We start from the raw sequence: 12,111 nt of genomic DNA, 5'->3' as shown, positions 1-12,111 counted from the left end.
AGACTCTTGTTATCCAGAGTTTTGCAGCATGAAGCTTACTTTTTGAAGATTCCTGGAATAATTAACTATTGTCCAGGGAATTACTATAAATCTTAAAATTCAAGCTTCTTCTCCCTTTTGACCTTCACAGGGAGAAGCTTTTTAATGAGCTATTATTTGAGCAGAAGCCTTAGACTACCTACAGAAACTGTTGGCTCTACTGAGCTCTGCAGCTTTATCCACTGAAATGCTTCCACCCTTATCCCTTGATCTTGATCTGAGATGTTTATTCAATCCCCTTGTTTGCATAGTATCCTTGCTTCTTTTTTGAGGTAGACTGTATTCTTACTTGAGTCCCCAAATCTAGTGAGAAAAGGCAGATGCTAACAGGAAATCAAGAACAACACGTGACAATTGTTCTCCTCACAGAAACAATTAAATTAGGGAAGTAATGTATTGACTAGTTTTTTGCTGGTTGAAATCCAAGTTGACAAACTTTAGCTATTATATTACTTTAAACAGGAGATTACTCGGGCAAACAAGGGATGGGCACTTGACAGTGTAGTTCTGTGCAACGAGGTGACCAAGTGGATGAAGGATGACATCACAAGTCCACCTTCTGAAGGTGTCTATGTATATGGCCTCTACCTAGAAGGAGCTGGCTGGGATAAAAGAAACATGAAACTCATAGAATCAAAGCCCAAAGTGCTTTTTGAACCAATGCCTGTGATAAAAATATACGCAGAAAACAACAGTAAGTATAGAGCAGATCATGATGATAATGTAGTTGTGGATACAGAGACTTTCTCTAACTATTCTTCTGCAGTTTTTGTAATGGTGTTTGCTGAGACATTCATGACAGTTATGTTTGGGGATATGATGGTGTTACCAATCATGTGGCTGCTGTTGTCAGCCCCTGTGGTTAGATGCTGCCACTTCTGTATGCAAACCACTGAAATGCCTTTCCTGTGTTGGACATCTACTCAACAGTGGCTATAGTAAGATGTTCCTTACTGTACATGGTATCAACCAGCTGTGTATGAAGTATATCTACCAACCTATTCCTGTCAGCAGTTGTGGTAGCATGCATGCTTTATGGTCATGGCCCCAAAGCATTTATGAAAATGCTGAGAAAGGTTAGAAAAGAGTGAGCAAATTAACAATAAGCAAGTCAGGTTTGATCTGGAATGACTGGTCAAGATCACCGGACGACCAAGATCACCAGACAAGCAGTGCTTATTGTGGTTAAGCAGGATGGCTTCTTGAAAAATTCTCTGACTATGAGTAACCCTGATTTCCTTTTCGTAGAAAGCTCTTGTAAGACAATGCTCGGGATTAACCATTCTTGCCAGTATCTTACAGTGCTCCTACCTTGAACATATATTTTCTTTAGTAGGAAGGCATGTGCACAGTAACAAGAATAAAAGATGGAAAGGTGCTCAGGATTAAATCTTGGCAGATTTTGTTTTCACAAGTGAGAATGAACTCCTTGCTCTGAGAAAATTGTTGAAAACTGAACAATGTTCAAAGAGTACTTGGAGTTTAAAAATTAAATGTGTGTTTTTTTTTTTTGCACAGAAAATGGAAGTTTCTGAGAGAGGTTTCTTGTACAGAAACAATTTCAGCACAGGAACCAGCTGTCTTACAAAGAAATATTATTATATCCACCAGAATTCCTGTTCTAAATTCTAATTCTAATAAATTCTAATTAAAAAAGCAGCATTTTCTGTGCAGAATAAGTCCTGAACTGTGAAGACTCTTGCCAATCTAGAATGTTCCCCATCAGGATTTCCTAGTGCTAGAGAAACCTTTTTTTTTACTACTTTAGGGGAATAGTTTTGAGTATTCTTTTCATCCCTAGAAGGCACAAAATACAGGGGGGAATTAGAGAGGAAGCCTCCCAGGTGTAAAGAAATATTTTTTTACTGAGCCTTACAAACTTCAGGGTTCTTCAGGAGCATTTTTAGTTTGTCTGCTTGAGGTTTTTGCCTCTGATTCTGTTGCAAACGATTCCACAAGACACACATCTTTTATTCCTGATGGATAAATTCTAATAATTACTATCGTCTGGTTCTGTGCTTATAATCAGTAATATAGAATAAAAATTCCACTCTGTGTATAGAAATGGAGCACATGCATATGGCCAAACTGCCTTCTGGGTGTACTTTCTCTCATATACACAGCAGTAGTTTGGTCCTCTGTTTCATACTGCCAGGAGGGAAGGAGAATTTCAATTTATTGGGATTAGAAAAAAATAGCAAGATGGTCATTTTGGTTTGCAAAGCAGAGAAGAGGTCATTCTTATACCATCCTTTAAACCAGGGGTGGGTCATATGTGGCTTCTCACAAGTGCTACAGACATCATTGAATTACCACTATCCTTGACACTTCTATACAAGGCATGCACAGAGAATTACGCTTGCCTATCAGGTTCATAGCTGTTTGGGAGGCTGGTAGAAACTCAGTTCTGCTGGGAAACAGAGGATGTATGAGGATGGCTGTCCCCGTATGGCTTATTTCATAGCAGAACCTGATGTGCTAAGAAGGGAAGCTATTTATTATACATACATACATAGGCCGTTCTGGCTATTTTTAACTGTTTATAATTGTTTCCAGTTCTAGAAATATTTTTAAAAGAAGTGTTCTAGCTTGTTTTTAATTGTTTTAGTCAAGCATTTTATGTTTTAAATGTTTTGATTCATTGTACATCACCTTGGGAGCCTGGTGAGTTGAGAGGCAATAAACACATACGCTAAATAAATAGGACATGCAAGAAGTGGCATCTTCTTATACCTTCTTTCCCAGCATATTCCATGGAAGGAAAACAAGATAAAACCTCTTCTTCCTTCTGGGTTGCATCTACACTGCAGAATGAATGTCACTTGACACCACTTTAATAGTCATGGCTCAGTTCTATGGAACTCTGGAATTTGTAGTTTTGTGAGATATTTAGCCTTCTCTCTGAGAACTGGGTACCAAAATCTATGGATGTTCAAGTCTCATTATATACAGTGGAATAGCAAAATGGCATCTCATATATAGAACAGCAAAATCAAAGTTTGCTTTTTGGAATTTCTTTGTGTGTGAATACAGTGGATCCTTGTTATACGCTGGGGTTTGGTTCCAAGATCTCCCGTGTATAACAAAATCCGTGTATGCTCAAGTCCCATTACATATAATGACATAGCAAAATGGTGTCCCTTATAAAAAATGGAAAATCAAAGTAAATTTATACTTTTTTGTAACATTTTCAAACCGTGTATGCTTAAATTCGTGTATAAAAAATCCGTGTATAAGAAGGGCCGACTGTATTTCCAAACTGTGGTTGATTGAATCTATGGGTGATAAATCAACACCAGGTAAAAAGGAAGATCTACTTGTTTCACTTCCATAAGTATATTTCAAGGTCTCCTTTAAAAAAGAAAGAAATGTCAGGTAGCTTCAAACTAACTTTTTGCTGTTGGAAGAATGCAAAGTTTTTGGCAAGTGCTGGAGAGGCTGCAAGTTGTAACTGGGTGCGCTGGTGCTTGTGTTGACAGCTAAATGTGTAGAGTTTGGATTTGCTTGAGTAAACAAGTCAAAAGATTGAAAGAGCAACTTTAGAAGTGAAAAGAAGGACCTCTGGGGTCCGTGAGGGAGGGAAGTAGCTGTCAAATTGGATTGTGGGCTAGAGAGACAGATGCCCAAAGCCCGGCTTGTTCTGCTTTGTAGAGTTCAGCTTGTGCTGTTTCTAGAAAACAGTCAGTTTTATTTAAGAAGCAAAATCCCCCATGAAAGAAATATAAAAGCTGTGAAGGGCAAAAATCTCATGGCCCATAATCCTGCTTTCATTTTATTTTGGTTCAGTTAGGTTTATGGCTGAAGCTGCTTGCTTACTTGAGAATCCCATTGTGACAGGTAAGCAAGGGAAAGGTCTGTCATACCTATCCTGCAAGTAGGTGAGGAGTTATTGCAGGTACTTGCTCATTTTGCAGGTATTGCTGCGGTCTTATGTGGGGCCCTCTTGGTGGAGAATGGGTTGTTCATTTTCAGGTGTAACCAGAAAATAAATAAATGCATATGTGTGGGCACATGCACACACACACACACACACACACACACACACACACACACACACACAGAGACACGTGTGTTTCTGTATATGTATATGGGTGTATCTTTGGTAACTGAAGAAGCTGGAAACGGAAACAATTTGGTCTTGATATATATTTCAAAGTTCTGTTTGTTAACCGCATGTGTGTATCTCTCTGTGTGTGGTTAATGGTGAAAGATTTTGGGAATTGCACTCCTAAAACATTAGAAGGGCCTTGCTGATCCCTGCTGTAGCCAAAATTATAAGTGCAAAGCTTCCTGAAATCAGCTATGCTAAATACTGCTTAGTGCAATTTAAATGTGACTTAACTGGTCCTAGGATGTATGTTCAGGACAAGTCTGATGTTTGCTGCGGTCATAAATTCAGTGGAATATGTTTCATCAACTCTCACACAGACAACGTCCTTGGTTCATAATCTATGTGAGCAATAGTTTTCAATTTTCCTACACATTTATTAGGGGTAATTTAATGTGATATTGGAAAACATTTGGGTCAACACTACACAATTTCATTCTACTTGTTTTATCAGGAACCTGCAAAGAAACCATCTGCTTACAATGACTAGGTAAAGGGGAGCAACTGCAGTGAGAGCAGGGTTCACTTTTGCTTTCCGTTTCTGAGGTTTTTCAGGGAATATGGAGGGTGAAATTAAACAAACCATCATTCCTAGAGGTGCATGGAGAAATTCTACACATAGCAAAGACACTTCTCTTCAGACTCTTCCTCTTCACACAAGAGGAAAGTGATAGTGAAGTGAAGCAGGGCTCAGAAGAGGGGTGACTGGAGGTTCCCATATCAATGGGGGCAGTGAATCTGTTCTAGCTTGAATCACCTTTTCAAAGCTAGCCAAAAGCCTAGCATTGATTCACCATCCTACTGACACGGGAGCCACACATCACAACAGACTTAGAATGTAGTCTGTCCTTGTGCATTTAGTTAAAGTAGATACCAGATGTCTGAGTAGGGCTTTGGCTAAGCTAGGATTTGATCTTTTGCACAACCTAAGTCTAGGGTTCTTTTTACTGTATCTGAATTTCAATTGAAGCCGTAATTCTCTGCTGTAGCATCAATTTATAATTGTATTTGTGCTCTTTGAGAAGGTGTTTACCTTGTTCATAGCTTTATAACAATGGAGGATTTTCATTTTCTTCCCCCACGTTTCCAGCTTCAAAAGATACACGGCTGTACTCGTGTCCAATCTACAAAAAACCTGTTCGGACCGATCTGAATTACATTGCTGCAGTGGATCTACGGACCACACAGTCTCCTGAACACTGGATATTGCGTGGAGTTGCACTACTTTGTGATGTCAAGTAAAGTTTAGAGAACATATGCATGTTATTTTAAGTTTTACTTCCCACCAAGACTTTTAAAATAGACGCCCCCTCTCACTGTGTACTTTTTGCTTGAGTGGGCACATCACTAGGAACTAGCTAGATGACAGAACTTTTTTTGTGTGTGTTTAAATAATCTGAGGACTACACTCTGTTTTTGACTTTCTCAAAATTTAAAAAGGTAACAATATAGAAAAATCTAAATTTTCAGCAATATAAAAACATCTTGAACACATAACTTCATTCATCTCTAGGTGATTTCTCCCCCAACCCCCTTGAATAATGCTTTTGGATATCAAGTTAAATGACTCAGAATTGACAGGAAGACATTATTTGTCACTGTGACCTCGTAGTGTGACAAAAGCTTGGCAATTTCTGTAAGAAAAAAAAAAGGGGGGGGATGTAAAATGGAGTGTCACCTTCCATTTTCTCCCCACAATAATGGCCACTTTTTCATGGCTGGCTTGCAACGTTTTTGAAGAACACAGGCTTCCCCCCCTCCCCTCCTGCTGCCTTCTTGGAACACTTGAAATTCATTGACTGTACTCCAGAAAGAGCTATGTATGCTGAGGTCCTTTGAAATCAGCAGAAGCTTAGCATGTACAAATATTCTCTTGATTAGATCCACCCTGCTTAACATAATTTTGGTGAATGATGTTCAGATGAAAAGCTCTAGAACACTGTGCCAGAATTATTCAAGGTACCAAAAAGGGGAGGGGGACCCTATCATCTCACTTTGTGTTGTTTTATTTTCATCTCTTTCCATTTTATTATTCCTGTCCTGCCAACCTTCCTTTGATTTTCAAACCTTTCTGACGAATACAGTTAACATTTCTTGTTTGGAGGCAGCTGAAGAAGAATGTAGATCATGCCAGCCAATTTTGCTCTGTCACACTTCATGTCAAGTCCTATTTCTCAGTTGCTGTAAGCTGCTAGATAGATATCTAGAATTCATTTAAAAGAAACCTGGTTCAAACTCAGTAAAAAAAGAGAGTCTAAATCTTAAATATGTTTTGAATATATATTTTAAAAATATTTGCATATGTGTAAGCAGCAATTGCTTGATTTAAAACCCATTTAAATAATGTACACTGTTATTGCCTTTAAACTAATAATCAATATTATACAGTTCTTAACTCAATTCAGATTCAGGTTAGGGCAAAGCAGTTTGGGATCAGCTGTGTGTGTATAAACATTTTGGTAGCCATGACTAGTTCTATAGAAATAATAATAATAATAATAATAATAAAAGACATTTCAGAGCCTATCACATGGTCAGTGCTATTTTGCTTTTGAGATACACAGAACTCTAAACATCTACAGAGGATTACAATAGAGTAAATAATATTTACATGCCATCAGAAGATGTTACTCTGATACAATTGAATGTCATCTGTAGTCGAACCAGCAGTTTGAACAATATCTATTGGCAGTTCTGAGGGCTGCAGTTGGGAGGGCAGAGGAAGGAAATTCCACTCTGTTTGAACTGTGGCACCAGTGTCATTTGAGATTTAGGAATGCCACAAGGACACTATAAACTACCTGGTCTTGTTGGGGAAGGTATGGGTTTACAGTATCTTCTCCCAGCTGTATTTAGAAATACTGGAACACTTCTTTCCTTTGCTAGTTTTGCAGGCTTTGCATCTTCTCAAAATATTATTTAGCAGGAATATCACATGTAAACACTGAAGAAACTATTGTAACCAGCATCTGATCACAGATCACCTGTCACTATTGCTTCTTTTAATATCTTTCATGTATGCCAGTAAAATAACTCTTCCTATGTCCAGAAACAGGGAGATGGGTTTAATGAGTGTCCATCACTACTTTGAAAGCCGGCAAAGGAAGGGGCTGAGGAGTAACAGGGATAAAAGGATTCTTAGCCTTTCTTCCAGTTTTTAATCCTTTGCTGTGTCTGTTCTTGAATTCCATGGCATTAGCCACAGAATTATGGTAAGCAGTGGGTGATGTGGGAAAGAATGCATGTCTCCATGACAATATGACCTTCTTGTTGCCTAAGAGGGACGCCGCCGCGGACAAATGAGAACAACACATGTTGGAGGAAAGGCCACAACTTTATTAGCATACCAAAAGACAGCAAACACAAAACGTAGGGTTGGCTCCAATGCATAAGGTCTGGATCTGTCATTCATCAGCCCAGTGCTGAGTGAATGAACCAAGGTGCTTGGTCACGGCCAAGCTTCGGGATGGCAAGGGATTTTCGGTTAACGTTACGCTCCAATGATCGCTCAGGCGATTGATCGCATTTCTGCAAATGCGCATCATCGCCTAACTATCCCTTGTCAACGGGGGGGGGGACTTGTGCCGATGATGTCCCCACAATGGCAACACCGCATCGCTCGCAGCCCCCCCATGTCCAGATGGACTCCCGATCCAGTGCTACGCAGCCCTGGAAACCACGCCCACCAGATCCAAGACCTATGCAACCGCCCCACAAAGTTGTGACAACACACAATCCACATAGGGAGGGTGGGTGGGTGAGCAAAACTAGCAATGGTGCCGGCTCCCGCGCCTCGGGTGCCTTAAATAGGCCCATCAGCCAATGATAGGCCGGGAAAGGGGGCCAGAGCCTGCCCCCCGCCCCCCAACCAATCGCGGGAGGCGCCATGTGATGACGCCGCCCAATTCGCGGGCGCTTTCACCCACAGGGCCCGCTGGGACCCGTAGTCCCAGTGGTGCGGGCGGAAGTCCCGCCTCCCGCCCTCCCCAGAGCCAATCACGGCTCGAGCGGCCCCACGCTGGGGCTTCTGGGGCTGCTCAAGCCGGGAAGGGCTTGCTGCCCAGCGCGGGGACATCCCCAGCGGCAACCGGGCCGTCCCGCCGAGGCGGGCGGCCTCATTTATTCCTATAGGTATTGCTCTACATTTGGATGGGCATGAACCAGTGATGGCCTATCGTCCAATGGGTGTGGGGGTTCAATCTCAAATGGTGGGATTAAGCCTCCTCATCCAAATTTTGACCATGAGCTGTCAGTATCATAAAACTCTTGAGGGCCAAGGCACTGGTTACACACTGGCCTGGAATTACTATCTTTTGCTCATTTCACTATTATTGGAGAAGCCAGATTAATTTGCTGTCAAATTATTCCATTACATTATTTTCTGTGTTGTTCTCCAATGTTCCTCCAGACCTTACTAGTGAATTTTTTTTTTAAAAAGTCAAATGTATTTGCTGGGCCAGACTGTCCAAGCCTTTGCTACTCAGGCTGGCAAGCGCTGTTGTGTCTTTAACTGAAAGCTTCGTTTCTGAAAGTTCAGCTTTAAATGCTTTATTACATGCTGTTCAGCGCAGCTGGAGGATCAGTGGTGACTGAGTAGTGATAGTTGACTCGTTAAAGGCACTGGATCACAAACCTCCAACTGCATTGATTAGGAATAGGGGGAAACATTTTAAAAAAAAGATTTAAATTCATATTAGTAGTAATCTTTCTAAATAAGAAAGATCATGGGTATGCTTTAATGCTTTGGCATATTGAAGTATTGTATGGAAGCATTATGAAATATTGTGTGAACCTCTTTTTAAATACTGTTTTTGACTAACTGCAGAATATTAAAATAAAATAAAATCCCTCAGGAGTGCTAAGTGCCCAGCGTGCAAGCAACCACCTTTTACTTACTGTTCTAAATTTAAAACCATTAGGCTACAACTAGATGAAACAACAAGAGATTATGCCAGATGCAGAAATTCTTTGGAAGAGAGTAGTGCCATATGAAGTAATATCATCTTGTTCTGAGTTTTCCTACCTCCATTTAGCAACAACTAGTGAAGCTGGAAGCAGCAGGGCAACTTCAAGAGTGAGTTCATAATGAATCAATGAACCAAGGGTTGTTGTCCTTGAGAGTACCCTTATGTCTTCTACAGTGGTTTTACACTTCATGAATTAAGCACCTTTCTTAAACGTTGTCTGCCAAAACTAGATAGTCATTGCATTTTCCTCAAAAAAAGCCTGACTTAAAATATTAAAAGACATCACTGGTTGTAGAATTTTGCTCTCAAGTTGTCTTCATCTATTCTTAAAGAATGAGAGAGCGTGGTGAATTCCTTACCATTCAGTGGATGACATTCATCCCACCAGCCAGCAGTGTATGTGAATTTTGTGTAGAATAAGTCCTGAACCATAAATAGTTTTTCTCACAGTGGGAAGAAAATTGCTAAAATTACTCATTGCTTCCTTCAAGAACAAAATTAGCAAAGTATTATATACCTCAGTGAAACTGATTCCTCATCTTCAGGACCTTGCATTGTTCTTCGTTTGTCTTCTGACAAATGTTTCTTTCATCAGTGGTTACACTGGGAGAAGATGGCTATTGTGGGTAAGGATGTATGGCTACCATGTTCCATGAGCATTCAACACTGCCATCCTCTCAGACCAACAGCCTATAGCTGTGTAGCTGATATCTGTGTCCTCATCTCTTTGATATTGTGGAACCTCAGGCACACATCCACTCTTTCCAGCAGCTTTTCTTTTTGATTCCCTAACAGAAGATGTTTGAGGAAGCTTAGATAGCTATAGTGCAAGGTCCCCCCCCCCCCCCTCATTTAAGGACAACCAAAAGCAAAACCTTCCAACTGTTAAAGCAATATTGGAAATATCTCAAGTGGGAAGAATGTGCAAATGATTAGATAATCAGGAAATAGTGATGGTAGAACTCACTGCTTAAAGGAATATTAGCGGATAATATATTTCTAACATCCAGATCAGACAGGCTAGGAAGAATTTAATTTTCTGCCTACTTAAATGTAGAAAGAAATGTGTGCTTCAGAGTACTATTCTTCAAAGTGCTATTTCATTGGCCATCTAATTGACTAGTAAATAGAAATGTTAGGTTTACCCTGTCCTATGCCTTTCAAATTTCTTTACTGATTTCTGTGAAAGTACGCTCTGTGAGGTTTCATTAATGTGTTTGTAAGCACTGCAGTAGGCATGTATCGTGCATACAGAAGCCACCTAATATGTGTTACAAATACCTGGAAGAAGTAAAACATCAGTGTCAAGGCCTGTTAACTGCTCATGAAATTGTGTCTTCTCATAGGAATTGCTAAAATAAGTTGTAAATTCTTTTTGTGAACAATGTATATATTACTTTATCACAGTAATTCCAAACTGTGTGCTAGGATGAACACAAGAGGAATCAGAAATGAAGAAATAAAGGCCCCGGTACCGACACATGAGTTAGCTCTGCATGAGTTATTAGTTGGCTCCTGCCTACTTCCACTTAGCCTTAGCTGAAGGTGCACAGTTCTGCTATGTCTCCACAGAAAATGTGACCTGATCATTTATTTCATCATTCCTCATTTAGAGATGTGAAGGAATTACCCTCCTTCAGAGGAAGCCTGCCCGGAACAGCGACTCACATAAAGCTGATTCTTTTTACAGGACAATCAAGAGCTTAGAAAAGTTACATTTTTGAACTACAAATCCCCAAATGTCCCAACCAGCATCTGTGTTGGTGGGAAGATTCCAGTGACTACCCCACTTGGTCCTTTCACACTACACAATTATAGCATTATGATGTTATTTATACTGCCATTCCCGCATTCTACAGCTCTCTGGCTGAGAACTCTAAATCTCCTACTCTACACTGTAAACTCCAGAGTTGCCATAGCAGTTAAAGTGGAATCATAGTGCTATAATTGTGTGCTATGAAAAAGTTGCCCCAAAAGTTAACACTTCCAGGGTCTAAAGCCATCTCTGGTGGATGAGTTTGGAAGTGAAATAGTGGTGCTGACTTCTCTAACTTTGGGAGGACTTGTGAGGTTTGTAGACATGCATACATGTGTGTTATAAAGCAAAATTATATTTATCACCATGCGAACACCAAGTGCCTGACAGAAACCTGTAGGCTTAATCAGTGCTGCTGACAATTGTGTATACATGGGGAGAAGGAGGGCTAACATAAGGAAACCACAAGTCAAGTGAAATGACTCAATTGATTGAAAGCAGTTTGGGAAACAGTATGTTTGGGTACAGCTGAAAACTAAACCAAAGGAATGGAAATTAGTAAGCTGAGGAAGAGACAGAAATGGCCCACTTAAGTTCCTAACGGTTTCTAGTAAGTATCCTGGAAAAAGATGTGGTGGATTTTAGTTAACCCAATTCCTTTATCATCTCCAGATTTGTCTGTCTCCTGTTACATAGTTATAAACTTCTGGTTTGGGGGTGGCAACAAAAAGAGGTTGTGGAGGTGGTGGAAAAGGGGGAAAAAAGATGTCCTTTGTCCCTTTCCCATCTCTTGAAATTTATGACACCCTGTGAAAGTGAATTCTGCAGCAATATGGTGTTCTTGTTATTGCATGTTTTAGAATCACGAGAAGCAGAACTTTTGTTGTTGGGAATTTTGTTGTTGTGTGCCTTCAAGTTATTTCCGATTTATGGTGATCCTATCATGGGGTTTTCTTGGGAATACTCTACTACATTTTGTTGCAGGCCCCACTTACATTCCTTACAGGTAAACTATGTGCACATGCAAGGGTGAAATGTTCTCTTCTAGCATTCACCTTTTTATGTTTAGATTTTGCCTTTTAGCTGATCTCCAGCACCCCCCTCCCAAGGATTTAGTTTAAAACCCTCTTGACAAGACTTACCATGCTACCACAAAAGCCATTCTTTCTAGTCCTTATGAGATTTAGCCCATCTGTATCCAGCAAGCCCTCTGTCTAAGAAGTGAAGACCATGGCCCCAGA

The 12,111-nt window shown here is 40.3% G+C and overlaps 1 protein-coding gene across 1 annotated transcript in view; it reads left to right on the top strand.

Moving 5' to 3' along the window:
* The window catches only part of DNAH5 (dynein axonemal heavy chain 5), a 158,754-nt gene extending 150,884 nt beyond the window's left edge, over positions 1 to 7,870 (top strand). Inside the window, exons 78-79 of the mRNA XM_089516460.1 lie at positions 502 to 733; positions 5,238 to 7,870. Of these exons, the coding sequence (XP_089372586.1) occupies positions 502 to 733; positions 5,238 to 5,389 (384 nt within the window). The 3' untranslated portion in view covers positions 5,390 to 7,870. The remainder of the gene's footprint in view (positions 1 to 501; positions 734 to 5,237) is intronic.
* The last annotated feature ends 4,241 nt before the right edge of the window (positions 7,871 to 12,111 follow it).

The sequence above is a fragment of the Sceloporus occidentalis genome, unplaced genomic scaffold (assembly GCF_023333645.1).
Source record: "Sceloporus occidentalis isolate IW3139 unplaced genomic scaffold, rSceOcc1.0.p SCAF_3, whole genome shotgun sequence".
NCBI classification, from domain to species: Eukaryota; Metazoa; Chordata; class Lepidosauria; order Squamata; family Phrynosomatidae; genus Sceloporus; species Sceloporus occidentalis.
Note: the sequence above shows the minus strand (reverse complement) of the source record. Positions and strands in the feature narration are given on the sequence as shown.